Here is a 19,908-nt window from a genome sequence, read left to right on the forward strand (position 1 = left end):
CAAAAGCAATTACACTGCAGGTCAGGACCCTCACATGGAATATTGAGTAGTCAAGAGACACTATTAATCTGCTTGATCCAATACCTTAACTAGCCTGGTAGTATCAAGTTGTTGCACTATTATGTTCCCGTGGAGCTGAAATGCACGTTCCCACGGGAAGTTTCAGTTGGACTGGTGCTTTCCTGTGAGCAATTTTTTTTCTTGAAGAACTGGCTTCTGTCATCAAAGACGTTTTAATACACCTCAAAAAAATTTCTCACCATCTCCAACTCATGGTAGCAAAGAATAGAAATATAGCCTTGTCCCCTCTATGGTAGATGTGCATTCCTGCTGTCTTGTTCTGTCTACCATCAACCAGGATGAGAACATCAGTCTTTCATGAGTGTTATACATTCCTACATGCTATCTCTGGTGATGCATATAGACACCCACAGCTAAAGTACAGGGTATGAATTACATCCATGCAGAAAAACTGTGCATGGGTATGGCACTCTGCAATGTTGAATAAACTCAGTAAAAGCAAAGTTCCCACCCATCATTTTTTCCCACAGATTATGGGAAACAGAGCTGTGATGCACATTTTAATGTTATCTTAAAATTAAAAGTGCACAGTGCCCAATGGAGCAGTGAATATATTTTGAGAAGCCAAAAGAGATGTTGCCAGACAAATGCCTACCTAGCTGGAGTATTTTGAAAGAACATGGGAGTTAAGTAGAGAAGACAGTAGACTTTCCCCCATTTTTTACTCTGAGGACTGCCAACCTGTGCAAGGAACGACCCTCTGCTTAAGAGGTGATTATTTTTCACCTAGAGATCTGTCACAAAGACTGCTTTACAGCACACTCTCAAGTCAGACAGCTGGAGGCATCCACAGTTCTGCTACAACTGTCCCTTTACAGTCCTATCTCTCTAGTCCTTTAAATATACTTGAGGGTTTTTTGAAGAAGCTGTTCTCAACTCACAGCTAAAAACAGGATTTCTGGTAGGGTTTTTATGGTTTACTAGCAATTCCAAATACTTTAGCAAAGCCTGTTGATAAGCGTGTTTCCTGGATATAGAAGCATTTTTCTCTCCTGTCATTATATCTCTGCTGAAAGATATTTTATATCCACCATTTTTAAATTTGATCTTTTAAGCCACCCTACTCCATGGCTTTGCACTTGTGAAGATGTTGCACAGGTACAGTCTTCTATGGAAACAACAGCATCTGTAATTTACAGAAAACTTCTGTACAAAACTTCATTCCTCATGTGTGTGCCTTCTTTTTTCCACACAATAGCAGTCCAGGTGAACTTTTCATGGTGATGTCCCCTTCTGCTGGATACTTATCTCAGATGATCAGAAACCTGAAATAGGTTCTTGAATATAAGTATCCCAGCCTCCTTACAGGCTGTATGAAGACAAGATTAATGAAGAGAAGCATAAAAATGACAAGAAATGTGCATTTTGCAAGACCAGTAACATACGGTTTCTTGTCTCCAAGGATTTTACTTCTTATCTACATGAATGATAGGCTTTTGAGATGCAGTTTTTACATATATTGTGTATTTTTTAAGAACACCAGAATTATACCATTGCTGCCAATTCCTTATCATAAAATTATTCTTCTATTACTCTTGGTAAAAAGGCACAGGCTATAGATCAGCTTCTTTTGGATTTTTTATTATTAGGTTGTATTTGTATAGCAAGAAAACCAAGCAGCAGCTCTAGCAGCTAAATAAGAGATTCCCAGAACAATTGCAGTACAGGCAAATGGCAACACAGTTCATTTGCAGTGCCCAGGCAACGACAAAGATAAACTGTCTGATTAAATATCTACAGTGAAACACTGGTTTTGCTGAGTTTCAGTATTGATTTCAATTGAGGTTTGCATTTAACTTTACTTTTGTATCACACACTTTAGTTTAGCGTTTATTGCAGTGGCTAAGAGCTGGCCATTTCTCAGTAACTCACAGAACCATCGTAAAACCATAGCTGTCTGGTTAAGTAGCAATTGTCACAGTCTCAAAAACGACTCAACTCCAAGCAGCACATACAAAGAACAAGGGAAACAATAGCACGCAGCGTCTTCTGAATGTCTTGTCTTTCTGTTTGCCGACAGCTCTTAATCTGAAATACAGACTAAAATGGGGCTGAGCTACCTCAGCAGAGCTCTTCAGCGAGGCCCTTCTCTGCCATTTTCTTGCAACAGTTCTGTTTATAGGAAATTACATTCCAGAGGTCATCAAACCCAAGCAGCAATGACTCATACATTAATAGGACTTTACTTTCATTCTCCTACAGTTTATTCTTTTCAAGGGTTTTCCAAATTAAAGCAAAAATATGATGATACCTATCATTTTTCATCATGTTATTGCTGTATATGCATCTTTCCATTTCAATCCCAGACCAGATTATTTATGCAACTGTGGTTTTTATACTCTTCTTGACCAATGGTCTTCAAAATTCCTTACAATATTTACAATAACATCTGAAAGTAGTCATTTAGTCATTGTCTTTTCTGAAGCACCACATCATTCTACAAAAGGTCTCAAGAAAAGTTTAGAAACCCTTTCCTAGATGAGTTAGGAGTAGACATCATTTAAGTATTTCATAGAATCGTAGAATGACCTGGGTTGGAAGGGATCTTAAAAGATTCAACTGTCCTGCCAGGGGCAGGGACACTTCCACTAGATGAGGATGCTCAGAGCTCTATTCAGCCTGGCCTCAAACACTTCCAGGAATAAGGCATCTACCACTTCTCTGGGCAACCTGTTTCAGCGTCTCACCATCCTCACAGTAAAGAATTTCTTCCTAATATCTAATCTAAACCTGCTCTTTCAGTTTGAAGCCATTCCCCCTTGTCCTGTCACTACATGCCCTTGTAAAAAGCCTCTCTCCATCTTCCTTGTAGTTTCCCTTCAGGTACTGAAAGGCCACAATTAGGTGATTCCAAAACCTTCTCTTTTCCAGACTGAAAAATCCCGACTCTTTTAGCCTTTTCTCATAGGAGAGGTGCTCCATCCCCCTAATCAACTTGGTGGCCTCCTCTGGACTCGCTCCAATAGGCCAATGTCTTTCTTGTGTTGAGGGCCCCAGAGCTGGATGGACTGGACTAGAGGGGCAGAATCACCTCCCTCAACATGCAAATTTGACTTGGCTCAACCAGCAACGCGCACACTACAGATGGACCCTGCTGATTCTTGCCTTTCTACTGGAGAGTTGGCCAGAAGCAGTTTGGGTAGCACTGGTATTGTAACAGCCAGATACGATCTCATTCAAATGTGTAACCATGTGTTCAAGGTTCTGTCTTGTCCAGGTGACAGGAACACTGGGGCTGAAGGCAGATCTCTTCCGGCTGCCATGGCCTCATTGACTTACACAATGAAAGCACTCCAAAAAGGGGGTGAAGATTCAACTTTCAGAGCTATTGAGGCTGCACAGCCTCAAGCCATGTGTTATAGTTGGGGATATGATCTGAGCTCCTGTCTTCCGTGTGACAGAGATCACAACTTCTGTTACAGTCCCTGCGTCCTTCCTGCCACTTCCAGTCCGGTGGTAACATCTCTGAAGCTATCCTTGGCAACCAAGGCATGGGGGCAGAACAAGACTTTGAAAGGATCCTGCAGCAGACTCTTTAGAGTCCTTTTAGAGTTAAAGCTACAAGTCTGAGAAAACTGAGCATGGTGCCAGCACTTGCTTTACCATTCTACTCACTTTCCTGTACATACGTTAAGTGCTCACAATACACTAAGCCGTTTTGTGAGCAAATGCAAAGCAAATGGTAGATGGGAAAACTGAAAGATCTATTTGGGGGATTATTAGCAAGATAAAATCATTATGTAGGTGTGTCTCTCAGTGCAGAGTTTTTGTTTTGTACATGTGTTTTTGTCAAGAGTGGGAAAAAGTGAAAGAGGTATCACATACAGCAGAGAAATCCCAAGCAAATGCCCTTATCTCAACCAAACCCAGCACACATCTAAAGGCAAGTCAATGCAAATTTTGTCTTATTCATGACTGCTACAGTCCCAGGCAGCCTTAATGACAACATTCTTTATTTTATAAATTACGCTACAACCCACACATTGTTTATCTCTGGTCACATAATGTGGTTTCTATGTAAATTTAAATAACGTGTTTCACCAGTTTGCAAGAGATTTGACCTTTCACCTGCCTTTCTCTATTACCTACCAACATATTTTTTAGACAGTGATACGTTTCTGGTTTGGAACATGATGGAAATGAAAACAGAACAAAAACAGCAAGCATTTCTCAGTGACAAAAAAGATAATAAAACTGGAGATTCTGTGATTACTGTGCAATTCAATGAGTTTTCAAATGAACAGTTCAGCAAGCAACACTCCATTACTCAAATGACTGCTAAGAAACTTTTTTTTCTGGTATTAATAGACACTTATAATATGATACAGCATATATTACTCCAAATCTGCAAGGGAGAGAATAAGCCAAAGTAATTTTTCTCTTAAATAATCTACATATAATATTTTTATTACAAAAGTATGAAATGAAAATATTTTTTTCAGCTTTGGTACAAGGTTTGCTCAACATTAAATATAGAAATAAGCAACCTATTTTGGCTTTGAACACAGGATTGGCAGAGTATCTTCTATTTGTCAATCAATTCTGAGCTATCTGCTATGCTGGTATAGAATCCCACTGATTTTATATATGGAGACTTATATACTCCTCAGGTAACAGGAAAAAGTGAGGTTTTGAGCTCCCTTAAGTTGCTTTCCATCTGCTCTGTCTGTGTCTAATACATTGTTCCAGTACAACAACCACCAAAACTACTAATTCATTTTGCAGAAAAAACGTTAATTCTTTTCTGGGCTTCTCTTCTCACCATAAATCATCATTAGAAACATCATATTATAATCTAAATTCTGATCCCATAATAAATAAAATAGTTTCCTATTTTTGACATCGAGCTCTTAAATAATTGACTGGTTTAACTTGTGAAGAGTCCAAGACTAAGACAAAAACTTACATCAAGATGCAAAGAGATGTTAGGGTATATTTGGGGCTTTAAAATTGTTTTGATGTGCAGACTGAAAAATAAAATGAAGTAGTGGGGAGTTTTGTTACATGGAACCAGCAACAGGCATTCTTCATCTAACAGAGGTCAGGTTAATGTTTAAACAAGTGATATGGGATCTACGGATCTCACAGAAAATCCCCTGAATAAGGACACTCCAGATGACACTAATAGCCTTTAATTTGAGCTGAAAATCAAACCTGTAGTTTTTGATGACTACCATTTTACTAACATATATTTAATTCCCAGGGACGACAATTCTTTTGGCTATTGATTCAAAGACAAATATCCTGTAGCAAGGAAAATAACCTTTGATTCTTCGTGATACTCAATTTTTAACATAATTCCAAGAAGTTTTCTCATTCAGATGAAAAGTGATGTTTACGGATCTGTAAATGTATTAAATCATTTATTTGACATTAAAACAGTGTCTTTAAAATATTCTCATTTTTACCCAAAATAGGCAGAGCATATGAACCAGTTTTACAGGGACGCATCCTTGCTGTTCATTTCTGGCACTAGAATGTCACCAGCCCTGTGGCCTGACACTTGAACAAAACTCTACATAGAAAACGAGTCTCTAGAACACAATTTCTTGCCTGCTGGAAGCAAACTTCAAGGTAGACTTTTGTCATTGTTACTTGTTTGCAAATCCATCTCATAAGCCAGAATCAAAGATGTGACTCCACACTTAAAACTAGAAAGCTGTCTAAAAGTGCTACTTCGGAGCCCCTGGCCACATGCCAAGTTGTCTGGTACAAAAGGACTATTCTTCCAGGAAAATAATGAAGCTCTGCAGTTTTAGCTTCAATTTAAGGAAAAAAGAGGCACTCCATTGAGCTTGGTATTTATTATGCATGCTGGATAGGGGTAAAAATGTCTTCCTTTTAACTCAGACATTAGGTAAAGCATTCTAGATGTTATGGAGCAAAGAAGTTACGTTCTTTTTCTTTTTAAAAACATACTGACTCTTTTTCAATTTATTTTTTTTTTAACTAGAAGTGTGCAAAATTTGATGCTTCAAAGTCATTAGTTGGCTATTTAATGGTTTTGCTGTTTCACGTAGGTTCATGCATCCTGAGTCTTGTTTATAATTTTTCATTTTTTCTGAAGTAAATATAGTCATTAAAATGGATTTCTGATTAAAACATTATGGAGTGGCAAAGGAATTTTGCTTTTATGCCTAAGAACAGCCTGTCCTTATAGTTCTGAGAGTTCAGATTCTCGCAGAATATGTGTTAAAGAATACTTTAGACAGCAATTATTAAAACCTTTTCACTGTTTCATAACACAGAACATGAGTCTTTTTAAAAAATAAAATAAAAAACATTAGGTTGCAGTGTCCCTGCAATACAATTGATTTATTTCAAGAATTAAAAGATAATTTTCCTTTTGGAGGGTTGATTTCACTAAAGTTTAATAAAGGAAAAAACCTTCCTGTTAATGTTGCTCTGTAAATTATTGGCATTTCAGCAAAAAAAGGATTAAAGTAAAAACCCAGAGCTCGTTCTGCCACAATTTTCTTTTATTTTGCTGACGTGGGATTGCTTTACTCCAAGCACAGAAAGTACTTTAATTCTTTGAAAGCATACAGGGATGGAAAGCTGCAGAGCTGTACAGAGGTCAGTTTGGTGTAGTTTGAGAGAGGCAAGAGTTAAAAAGCTCTCTGCAGAAAGCTCTATCACCAGGCACCCTCTTTCTGACAACATGGATTTGTTTACCTGCATTAATACTCAGTTATTCTCTTCTTCCCACACCATACATTCTGACTGTTATGACGGGAAAAGTGTGATCAGAGGAGGGGGTCCCTCAGAGGTGGTGCAGCGCTGTTCTGAGTCTGTTTATCAGTCTCATGCTCAGTCTCCCTCCCTTTGACTCACTACCTGGAGGAGGGCTCAAAGGGCTGGCTGTGCATACATGAAAAAAATGTGAAAAATCTGCTTTACACAAGAGGGGTGCACCAGGTTAACTCTAAAAGGAAGTGGATTGGGCCCCCTTGCTCTCTTTTTCCTCTCTTTTGCTTTCACTTTCTCTGTCTTGCAACCCCAGCTCTGGACCATCCATGCGGCAGGACCAACACAGGATCTAAGGACTGGTGATACTCTTTGTTCTCTCTCCCTTTTCTGTCTTTATTTCCCTCCTCCCTGTATTCCCAGGGTAGAATATAGCTATTGTATTCTACCCTGTACTCTGTACTGAAGTTTGATGTGGAAGTGGGGAGCTTGTGGAATTGTGTTGTGCCTTGTGAGCCAGAATCCTTGAGAAGTTTGTTGTGGGACTTGAGGACTTATTGAAGTGTACTGTACAAAATCTAAGGACTTGTTAGCCACCTCTGCTTGTCAAAGTCTATTGTAGAATTTAAGGTCCTGTCAGCCAACACATTTTTAATCTAAACAGTGGGTTTAGATTCAACTGGTTGCTGGAGTTGTGGTGACTGTACAATAAAGCACAAGAGTTCCCTGACATGTGGTCCAGTGTCTTTGTTCAGCCTGATGAGAATTTACAATGAACATCACTCCCCTACCAACGGGTTGTAACACCTTGGTCCCACCACTAGAACCCTTACTTTGACACTGTATCCTTATACATCTGCCGGCCAGCATTTCATCAATCACAATTACAGTCATTTAGAGACAAAAGAGCATCTACTTCCTCCACTAAATGCTAGTAAAGAATAAACGGTGACAAAAAGAGCTGAACTCCATCCCCTTCCAAAGCTCTAGACCTGAAGCTGAACACTGAAGGTAAGCAGATGTTCTGCATCTGTTACTAGTGATTTTGATTTAGGAGAGTGGTATTGCAACAATGCTTCAGGAGACCAAAACTCAAAAGTCATGTGCAATTTTTACTCAGTGCTTATTCCGAAAAACCACACTGGACAATTTTACCCAAATATTTTGGATTGTTTGCATTGACAGGAACCAGATTCTACCCAAACTTTGTGGGTTCTATTAGTCAAAGTGTGCAGGCAGAACAGCTAGGAAAGGAAAGGAATTCTTAGATCCTGGCCTATACTCCTGGGGATGTGAAAGAGGAGGTAGAAAAAAAAACTAGCAAAGTTATACTGTGGAATCCTGGACTATGGTATATTACATCTCATTGTGAACCTGCATTTTATCTTTACAGGAAACACTGTATGAATAAAAATATCTTTCTCCCAGCCCACTCTCACCTCTCTTTAGAAAGATGAGCTCTCTTCGAGTAACTCAAAAATCACAGATGGACAAAGTTATACATTTACCGTAATGTTTCATGTAGCAAGTGTTGTCTCAAAACATGAAACTGCTACAAAGTGGTCATGACTACTTTAAAACACGTATTTTTTTCCTCTCCAACAGTCAAAAATAAAGAAGGGTGTAGTAAATAAAACAGTGGAAGGATGCCAAAAAGGTATTTGTCTTCATGTTATTTTGTGGCTTACCACATCATACTGAAGATTTCAGTATTATACCATGTTGAATGTTATATGAATTTGCCTGCCAGCATAGAGTGGTTCCCTTCTCTTCAGTTGTTGTAAGAAGTAAATCCTCTCTTTTAATTATAGATTAATTTAGGTGGGAAGTGGTTATACATATAAGAAAATTAAACTACCATCTATTTTACCTATGTCAATCGCATTAAAACAAAACTATGAAAAGTCTATGCAATCTCATCATGATACCTCTCAAGTTCTAAAATGCTTTGTCAGTATTTTTTACTTCATACTTGACATGGATTTGGAATTAATTTTTATCTATTTTTTTGCTCTATCATTTTCAAACCTTGATGCATTATTTTCTCCCAGCCAGTTCTCATCTTTCTCTTGTTCCTGCACTTGGTATATGCTCAAATTCAAGACCTTGAACACAGTAGAATTCTCACCAAGGATGTTCCAAAAATATTTGGAAGGTGAACAGTTAGTCAGACAATGACTCCTGGTTCTGGGACAGCCATCTGCTCTTTCTTCTCCACTTTCAAACATCATACCTATTTCTAAGGCATTCAGAAATACTAGAAATATTTTCTCTTTCCATTCTCTTAAAAGACTTTCACCTCAGCTTCTCCAGCATCCTTGGAGAAAGAGGATTTGTACTATTGTTTGTGCTATTAGACTGTTTATGATTATTCTTTATTTCTATTTTTAGTTCACCTTTCTCATTGTAGATTTTGGCTTTTCTGGCAACACCTGTCATGCAAATACTGAAATAGCATCAATAACCCTGAAGATGTACATATTAAACGTTCATTACACACACTCTTCAAAGCAAATCCCATTATATCTTGTTGGCTTGTTAGCATTATGTTTTGGTTTTCACATGAGAAGGGTTTTGTGGTAATTAAATATTAGCTTGTGGCTAATATTTACCCTCGCATTCCTCCAATATATGGTGCAGCAACTCTATTTTGAGATGTACCCTAAGTTATTCTTCAGATTTAGTGCCACAGATAGGCTTATGTTCTACTAAGCCAAAGTCCTATATGACAATTCCATTACTTCCTTCCTTTTACTTTCAAAAAATACTACTCATTTTTAAATATTAGGTTGGTGCAATTTCCCCGATAGACAGCAAATATCTGAATTTATATTCACACATTTTATAAAATGCAGGTTGCATAATATAGCATGATGGCTATATTCCATTATGCTTCATTACTAGGTTGAAAATTACTGACACAGGTGGAGTTTTCCTCTTTAGTATTCTGTCATTCTAAATTATGATTGCACTGTAGGTTACTCTATGTAGCAAATAAACTAAATACAATTCCTGCATGGCACCCTACTAACAGTGAGCAACACCTTCCTTCCCAGGTGGCCCTGGGGGGTTACTTAAATTCTAACTAGGTAATTATGCTACCTGCCTGAGGTCTCCTTCAAACTTTGCAAATGTATTCTCCATTTGTCGTGATTTTGTAGTGGTACCGCAGGCTATGAAACAGCTGCACTTGGGTACTACAGCAATCTTGGTACCTCAGTATAACTTACCTCAGTTGTTTTCCATATTCTTTAGAATCATGGGATTAAAACTGATAGAAAGTAACTTGGTGGTAGTGATGGTGGTGTTTGTTTTTAGTATTTAAAAATAGATAATTGAGTCCATCGGCTTCCTCAAGATACAAAACTACTCATTCTTCAGCTGTAATGCTAATGGTTGGCAAGTTATCTAAGGTGTCCGACATTGCTTCAGAAAGCAATGTTAAATTAATTCTAGAGAAAAGCATGCAATCACTGATAAGTCTTAGGGAGCAGAGCAGGAATGAAAGTAAAACAAGGAGAAATCACCAGTAGACTGGGGCTTTCTAATCAGTAATTCCAGATTGAACATCCAAGTTCATGGTACACAACTTAAAGCAGTAAAAGTAGTATAAGACAAAGGATTCAATTAATTCAAGGAAAAGTGATACTTCAATAAACAGCATATTTTGGAATACATCATTTCATCATTATAAAGTACCTAACACAAAGACAAATTCTAGTTCACTTTCAGAAATGTTGAACAGTAGACAGTGATTCAAAGGAGAAACAAAACTCTGCAAACAACAGAACTGCATCAGAGAATAAAGTTCTGTTACATGGCACTAAAGGTTCCATTGTGAAGGTAGTAAATTGTTTATGGCCAATCCAACACTATTACTCATGATTATGTTTACCCTTATGCTCTGTGAGGACTACAGATAACCAAGCAGGAGGAGAAAATTCCTCCTAACAAACAAAAAGCTCATCACATTGGAATGAAGCAGATATTTTCCAAATTATTTCTGGGCGGAAAAAAAAAAATAAAAAAACCAGACCAACACAAAAGTGAGGGAAATATTCTGAACCCAGCTCCTTTTCCTAGTAGCTTAAAAGACTCATCTCGAATTCAGAAACCTACAGGGCAAATCCTGCCCCTTGTCTGATAGAGTTCTGCAAAGAGATTTTCCTCTTTAATGTGAACTAAGCACTGAAGCATCAATTTTTTCTTTCTAAGATTTTGACTGAGATTTCATCAGGGCCTGAGAGAACTTTCTGGTCAAAACTTACATGCCTGCTGATAATTTCCAAATAAAAGCACAAAGACTTCCAATATCTGACTGCGGTAGGGACTATTTACACTAATGTGTTTAAGCAAAAGCATTGTTTTAGGTGGCAGCTTTTGGAAAAATCATTCTATTTAATAGTTTCTTAATTTCCAAGCTCCAAATGAATCATCACATTGTTATATGTAAATAAATATTCACAGTATAGAAGTGATATTTGTGCTTGGAGAAAAGTTAAGGGTATCTCTGGCTTCTCAAATAAGCATTCTCAGTAATAACATATTGGATAACTGACCTAATTTTTGTAAATTATATCATTTAGATATTGCAAATCTTCAATAAATGCGCAAGTGTTGTGTCTAAAAAGACCTTACTACAAAACAAATATTTCAAAAAAAGGCCATTAACTAAAATAAGACACCCTTATTTAGAAGGGATATGTATGTCATTGAGGCATTTTCTCTAATTTAATTCTTCATCAATTAATTCTCCATTCTAGTCCACCATTGCAAGTAATGGAAACTGATTAAAACCTGTAAAGCTTAACTAAATAAAGTAATTGTCTTTAGTAGTGGTACTTACAGTAAAAATTATGTCTTGCTTGTGGGTTCCTCATTTGGTGATGTAATATTCAGAAGTCACCATGCTTTTGTCTAAGATAAAGCATTTCCTTTATTGTTGTCTTTATGGAGTCTTCTGAACAAGTCATTTCGTCATAACATATTCTCTTCTGAAGTACACATATGTTCTGTCTCCGTATTTCCTGTCCAAAATACTAAATGCACAAATAAAAGTAAACTAGTAAGACGCTAATTATGATACATGGCATTTTTATCATGTTGTAAATTTTCATATTACTTTACAAAGGGTAGGTGATTGAATGCGTAAAGAGGTGCTTAGAAACCTGAACCAAAATTACCTGATTCTCTTAAAAGATTGAATAATTGTATCTGAAATGTTCCAGAAGGTTTAAAGAGAACATAGCTTCTTTGCTCTCAATTAATACATGAAAATTAGTGTTACCATTAATCCTTCCTTTCTTAAGCATCATTCACATGAAACATGCATATGCAGCATGGAGTCTAATTGCCACTGAAAGACCCCCAGGATGTTTTAGGGTCAGTTGTGTCTCAAAGTATAAAATTTGTTCCATTGTTTAAAGAAGGAAGATTTACATTGCTACAATTTCCTTTCTTATTTATGAGTTTCCTAAGGAGCAGTTACAAAAGAGGCTATTAAGCATCTTTTCTCAACTGTATCAATAGGTATTGATTAGGAAATTGATGAGGGGTTATTGATCTTAAGGAGGGAGTAACATAATCTTTAGAGTTTGATTTTATTTTCTGTAACATTTTTTAGAAATTTGTCTTCCCCATCCCTCCTTCTTCCCCATGGGCTGCAGGATTATGAATATGTCAGATGCACATTTTGAAAAAGGATTCCAATTTATTTAGTTCTCTACCTTCAGTTGCACGCAGATTTGCTAAGTTCAGATGTCATTATTTTGAGGCATGCTGTTTATATTTTCATTGAATTCCTTAAAAGAAAATAATATGTTGTAGTTATTCCATATTCTAGAAAATTATATCACATAGGAATCTTACACAGAAAATCTGGTCTGTTAGTCATAATATTTGTAAAACACAATTGTCACAGCAGTCACCTAACCAAGTAGACAAAGAATACTATTTTAAGTAATGTGCTGACATGGCAGTCATATAACCTTATTCTTAAATTTCTGACATATCATTATAAATATTTGAAGATATGTGAGGGATTAAGAGAATGAATGCAACCATCTCTCTCTTAAATTCTATGATCCATTTTTAAAATATATGCATCCACAAACAAAGGAATATCTTCATCAGCAAAAGAAGTCTAGTTTGACCTCTGGGACTAAATTTGTAGCCAAACAATTGTGCATGCTTCATTTCCAATACACTATTTATTCTCTGAATTCTTTTATGGCCAACAGATGAACTCCTCTAGCCAACAAAACAAAACAAACAAAACAAAACAAAAAAAAACCTCAAACAAAAACAACAAAAAACCCACACAAAAAAAACCAAAACCAAAAGAAACAAACAAAAAAAAATCTGAAAACCTCCTTGTTTCTGAAGGCTGTGTTACATAGAAACTCATTCCCCACTCTTATTCAGTCAAAAAGGAACTTTTCTCAGGAATTTCACAGGTGGTAATCCAGGCTCAGCTCTGGAAACAGAAGCACAAGCGATAACACTAAACCATAGTGCTCATGGCCAGTCGTATGATGTCATTTCTAAGATTTTCACAGAACTTCTTAATAGAGAGGAGTGCCATATGTGAGTCCCTGTGATAACACTTCGATAGTTTCACATATCTAACTCTCACAACTTTCCACCAGAAGCTCTAAAAATAGTTAATATTTTCCTTAAAGGCCTGAAGTCAGGCAAACATTTTAGAACACCAGGAGGGAGTTTCTTTGATTGTTAGTCTTTTTCTGTAGTTAAAATTTGGAAATACGAATTGCAGTTGACAAAGACCAAACAAAATAAGAACACATAGTATTTTTTGTTAACTTTAAAACTTACCAAGAGCCTGACAGCTATGATGGAGATGCACATGCCAATTAAAGGAAATCTGTTTAGCAGATTTTAGCTATGTATCATTTGGTTACTAATCACTAGTGCAAGGAGTTTTTAAATCAGAGAATTTTTCTGGTGCATTTTAGGTACAGGATCCCAGCTACTCTGTAAGCAACTGCTTGCAGTTCTGATAGGCAATGCTCTTCTGCTCCAAGTGATACAGATCTCTTGTTCCAGCCTTCTGTCTCTCTGAGAAAACAAACATGTACATTCTACCACCTAAGAACCAAACAGATCAACCCCACAGAAAACCAAGACGCAGGAATTTTAGGTAAAAAATAAGTAAGAAGTTCTTGCAACTAACAAAAATCATCAAAGATGGTCAAAGCAAGCCTGTGAGCTTTGAGCTTGCTTCACTGTGAGCTGAAAGCCCTAAATTATCATGAGAGATTTTCCACATAGCATGTATTTCTGCTCTAATTCTGTTTTGATTGGTTGGCTTTTTCTTCTACAGGCAAAACTATTTGTCTGGTGTGTATGCTTATGAAATGCTTTCAAATTATCAATTCTCTTTACTTAAGCCATTTTTGATCATTTGGTTATTACACAAGCACACTAATTGCCTGTTCTCATTTCTCATTTCTCTTAAGTTGTGTAACTTATTTTCCATGAGCAACTGCCACAACTCCCTGTAAATCTAGTGTGCCTGCACTTGGTACCGACAATAACTAGGAAGGTATGAAATAAGTTCACTTAATATGAGTCATTTAATGAAAATATTTGAGTGTAAATCCAGAGTATGAGAAGAGTTTGACTCTATGCACCAGAAATTAATTGACAGGTTTTCTTGGAATCTAAGGAATCTCTGCTGGTTGTCCACTGGGAATTAGGGTAGATCAAGTTATCTTTCCTTTGATAAAATATTGCAAATCTCATTTTGTAGTCTAAGATTATGCAGATTATGAATTTTCTAGAAACTGGAAAAACTATTACAGCTAGTAGATCTTATATTAATTTCCATTTTGCCCTTATTATTTCCTTCCTTTCTTTTTCCTCCCCTTTTCTCTCCAACCTTGTCCCCAGAAATGTTTTTTTCAGGATCTCTTAGTCTCTGCTCTCTTCTTCTGCCATCTCTGATGGCCCAGAAGATCTTGGAATCATAGAATCATAGAATCAGCTGGGTTGGAAGGGACCTCCGAGATCATCAAGTCCGACTCTTGATGCAACACCGCCGTGGTTACTAGACCATGGCACTGAGTGCGACATCCAGTCTCATCTTAAAAAACCTCCCGGGATGGAGAATCCATCACTTCCCTGGGCAGCCCATTCCAATGGCTGATTACCCTCTCTGTAAAGAATTTCTTCCTAATTTCTAACCTAAACCTCCCCTGGCACAGCTTAAGATGGTGCCCTCTTGTCTTACTGATAGCTGCCTGGGAGAAGAGACCAACCCCCACCCGGCTACAACCTCCTGTCAGGGAATTGTAGAGAGTGATGAGGTCTCCCTTGAGCCTCCTCTTCTCCAAGCTGAACAACCCCAGCTCCCTCAGCCTCTCCTCATAGGACTTGTGCTCAAGTCCCTTCACCAGCCTTGTTGCTCTTCTCTGGACCTGCTCCAGCACCTCAATATCCTTCCTGAGCTGAGGGGCTCAGAACTGGACAGTTCTCAAAGTGTGACCTCACCAGAGCTGAGTACAGAGGAAGAAACACTTCCCTGGTCCTGCTGGTCACACTGTTCCTGATACAGGCCAGGATCCATTGGCTTTCTTGGCCACCTGGGCACACTGCTGGCTCCTGTTCAGCTTCCTGTCAATCCAAACTCCCAGGTCCCTTTCTGCCTGGCTGCTCTCCAGTCACTCTGCCCCCAGCCTGTAGTGCTGCAGGGGGTTGTTGTGGCCAAAGTGCAGGACCTGGCACTTGACCTTGATCCTCATCCTGCTGGAATCACCCCAACTCTCCAGCCTGTCCAGGTTCCTCTGTAGAGCCCTCCTGCCTTCCAGGTGATTGACACCCCCCCCAACTCAGTGTCATCTACAAATTCACTGATGGTGGACTCAATCCCCTCATCTAAATCATCAATGAAGATATTAAACAGGACTGGGCCCAACACTGATCCCTGGGGGACACCACTAGTGAACGGTCACCAGCTGGATGCAGCACCATTCCCACCACTCTCTGGGTCCAGCCCTCCAGCCAGTTCCTAACCCAGCACAGAGTGCCCCTGTCCAAGCCATGGGCTGCCAGCTTTTTCAGGAGTTGTGCTGTGGGAGACGGTGTCAAAGGCTTTGCTGAAGTCCAGGTAGACACATCCACAGCCTTCCCCTCATCCATCAGGTGGGTCACCTGATCATAAAAGGAGATCAGGTTGGTCAGAAAGAACCTGCCCCTCCTAAACCCCTACTGGCTGGGTCTGATCCCTTGTCCATCCTGTAGGTGCTATGTGATTGCACTTGGGATGATCTGCTCCATAACCTTGCCAGGCACTGAGGTCAGGCTGAAGGGCCTGTAGTTTCTCAGGTCCTCCTTGTAGCCCTTTTTGTGGATGGGTGTGACATTTGCCAATTTCCAATCATCTGGGACCTCCCCAGTGAGCCAGGACTGTTGGTTGATGATGGAGAGCGGCTTGATGAGCTCTTCTGCCAGCTCCTTCATCACCCTTGGGTGGTTCCCATCTGGTCCCATAGACTTGTGGGGATCCAAGTGGCTCAACAGGTCACTAACTGTTTCCTCCTGGATTACAGGGGTGCTATTCAGCTTCTTATCTCTTTCTACAAGCTCCAGAAACCAGCTGTCCTCAGGACAACCTGTCTTACTGTTGAAAACTGGGGTAAAGAAGATGTTAAATACCTCAGCCTTTTCCTCATCTTCGATAACTATATTCTCACCCATGTCCAATAAAGAATGGAGGTTTTCCTTGCCCCTCCTTTTGCTATTGATGTATTTGTAGAAGGACTTTTTGTTATCCTTCACGGAAGTGGTGAGATTAAGTTCAAGTTGTGCCTTCCTCTCTCTAATTTTCTTTCTACATGACCTAACTATATTCCTAACGATACTCTTCCTGAGTATCCTGAGCCCTTTTTTCCATAATTGGTAGGCTCTCTTCTTTACCCTAATTTCCTTCAAAATCTCCCTGTTCAGCCAGACCGGCCATCTTCCCCACCAGCTTGCCTTTCAGCACACTGGGACAGCCTGCTCCTGTGCATTCAAGACTTCCTTCTCGAAGCATGTCCATCCCTCCTGGACCCCTTTGTTTTCAAGGGTTGTTTCCCAGGGTACACTCTGAATTAGTCTTCTGCAGAGGCCAAAATCTGCCCTCCGGAAGTCCAGCACAGAGGTTTTATTGATGGCCCTCCTTGCATCCCTGAGCATTGAAAACTCTGTTATTTCATGGTTAGATGAATTTTAGGTTTAAAAAAAACAAAACCAAAAAAAACCAATAATTAGTTCCATGAGTTTATCTGTTTTATGAATGGTTTGGGCATATTTTTTTGCTTTATTCTGTATTTTTGTCCATTTATCTGTAGTTTTTTTCCTGTGTGATTGCAATTGCAGTTGTGAATATACTGCATCAAAAGTCCGAATTCTTAGTTTCAGTAGAGTTCAATAATACTCTTAATCCCTCAAAAATTGCTTTACCTCTCTCTCACTTTTCATGAAAAACTCCATGAATTGATTCCAAGTTTGTCTTGATGAAATATCCTAATACAAAAATACAGCCAGTTTTGACTGGTGTCCCAAAACACGCAATGCATGTGCACAGCAATCTAGGCTTTTGAGCAAAATACATCTACTGTTGCAACAGACCCCAGAACCATTTTCTCTTATGTATCAGAGAAAATCTTACTGTGTCATACTGGCTGATACAAGACAGAAAACATTTTAAGCTTCAAATGCCTTTTTGGATTTCTACCATAAGACATAAACCTGTTGACGTACTGTAACAAATACAACAAATTACTCAAATTGCCCTTCTCTGAAGAAGATTATAAAAGATCTTCCTGCTGACAAAGTTCAACAAAGTTCAGATGCTTGCCTCACACCTAAGGTACGGAAAGTTACCAAAAAAGGTTGAAGGGGAAATACTTGCTGGTCCCTTCTCACATCACAAGACAATTAACACCAGCTAGTTACTAAAAATACTAAGCTAAAGACATCCAGTTACTTCCTCAGCTGGAGTAACTGGCCTCAATTCCCAGTATCTGAGAAAATGGGCCAGCTCCAAACATAGTCCAGGTTCAAAGCCAGTGCACAGAGAACTCAAGCACACAGCAAAGTTGCTCACTCGGTTTCATCCCATGAGCGCTCTCAGTCTGTTTCAGAGGAGATAAAAAAACAATCAGTCCTCCACATCTTCCTAAAGCCTCCCTCTCTCTTGTACCTGAAGGTATTTATGTCCTTTTCCTGCTTCAACACAAACAGATGAGTTCCAGGAATTGCTGGTGTTGATTTTAACCAAACTGTCTGACTTTGTGCTGAAATACAGTGAAGACTGCTCATATACTACCTTATGGTGAATCAGCTTTTAGTAAGTTGTTGTTTGCCACCTCTTAGCTTCTAGCTACCAGTTCTCATGTCAGCCACAATGCCTGAAAATTGTCCAATAGTTATACTGTAAACCTGCTAACCCTTGAAATGGGCAAGTTTAGCATTTCATAATGCAAGCTCTAAATGAGCTTGGGTAAATAAACCAATACTGCACTCTTTGACTGAATCTGTGGCTGTCATGGTTTAAATGTGGACTGTTTTCCTTATTTAAATAAAGACATCAACTATCTTGTCTTATAAAGATACAACTTTCCTAAAGGTGTAATTTTTATATATTTATACCAGATATGCCATCTGTAGGGATAAAGTCCACCACTGGGTGATACCATTATGTTATCAATAAAATATTTAAAGTAAATATTTATCTTATAAAATCTGATCAGATTAATTTAATTCCTTTTGAAATCAATGACAAAGCACAAATTCCCACATACAACTCTTAGGAGTTAGAAATATTAACTATTTTTCTAATTAAAAATTCACCTCCTTTCAAAGACATATGGACCCTGTCGAACCAATCCTCTGTATACAGGTTCCATAATGCTTCTCCATTCAATCTCATATCATTTTACTGAGGCAATATTGACTCTATTCTATTGTACAGATACAAATACTTGGGCAAAATAAAGCATCTTAACTGTGCCTGAACTGGAAGTATTAGGGATAAAACTGCTCCTGCATTATACTTCAGCCTGTGAATCACACATCAGTTACAGAAAAGTCATGCAATGCCTAAAAAATGGTGATCTAGGTAAAAGTGTGAACCCCTGTACCTTCAACAGCATCATGGGCAGAACTGTACTAGTGGCACCACTGATATCAGGTATAACTAAACTATTTGAAATGATGACTGTTTTCATCTAAGAAATGAGAAACAGACCCACAGGAACTGAATTGCAAATTTGAGATGCAAATTCATATTTTTAAGGGTATATACATCTATGTACACATGTTGGCACAAAAAAGTATTATTACACAATAGGAATATCATACTACACTGACACACAACCACAGCTGCAGTGAAAGCAAAAGATGATGAACCCAAAACTGAAGAGAAAATTCTTTTCACTCAGTGTGACAAGAATTTAAAAGATCCAAATGAGTATAGGCATTTATGTGACTAATTTTATGTAGAAGGATATTCAGAACTATGTACTTGATATGAAAGTTGAAAAGAAGTTAATATTTTGTAGTAATTCTTAATAAAATTTCTCTTTACTAATATTTAAGATGAGAAATCATTTAAGAAGTGTGAAAAAGCCACAAGACTAAGGCTGATATGGAAAAATAGCACAAGAATAATTATGGAGAAACAGCACAAGAGTGAAATAACAGAATCAGAAGGACTAAGAAACAAAATGAGTTCTAAAAGCCATGATGGATTAAAAAAAAAAAAAGCAACCAAAAAGAGAGTTTTATTAATACTTCAAAATTTAGTGAAAAACAAAGGAAAGTACAGATTCATTACTTCACAAGGCAAAAAGCAAACAACAGATGAGTCAGAGAAGGTTGAAGCCTAATGAAACAAGGAAGACTATGCAATTAATGTTGTCTTACCTTTCTAAGCTGGAGTTCCCCCCAAGAATAAGATGCCCCATATCTCCACAGAAAATCTGTGTAACAGTGAGGTAAGTATATGGCAGTCACCAGGTTGCTGTTAAAATAACATCTATGCTGTGGCCATAAAAGGATCTGGGAAGGAAAAATGAACCATTGTGGCCATTTTACAGGGAACAGTGTGGCATAAGAATGTATTTGGCTTTTAGG

At 38.2% G+C, this 19,908-nt stretch overlaps 1 protein-coding gene across 1 annotated transcript in view; it reads right to left on the reverse strand.

Annotated features, from left to right (window-relative positions):
* Positions 1-12,581, reverse strand: part of KCNK2 (potassium two pore domain channel subfamily K member 2) — a 107,461-nt gene extending 94,880 nt beyond the window's left edge. The window contains exons 1-2 of the mRNA XM_032684222.1: positions 12,495-12,581; positions 11,615-11,807 (exon numbers count right to left, since the gene is read on the reverse strand). Coding sequence (XP_032540113.1) covers positions 11,615-11,648 — 34 coding nt within the window. The 5' untranslated portion in view covers positions 11,649-11,807; positions 12,495-12,581. The remainder of the gene's footprint in view (positions 1-11,614; positions 11,808-12,494) is intronic.
* Between the last annotated feature and the right edge of the window lie 7,327 nt (positions 12,582-19,908).

The sequence above is a fragment of the Chiroxiphia lanceolata genome, chromosome 3 (genome assembly GCF_009829145.1).
Source record: "Chiroxiphia lanceolata isolate bChiLan1 chromosome 3, bChiLan1.pri, whole genome shotgun sequence".
Taxonomy (NCBI): domain Eukaryota; kingdom Metazoa; phylum Chordata; class Aves; order Passeriformes; family Pipridae; genus Chiroxiphia; species Chiroxiphia lanceolata.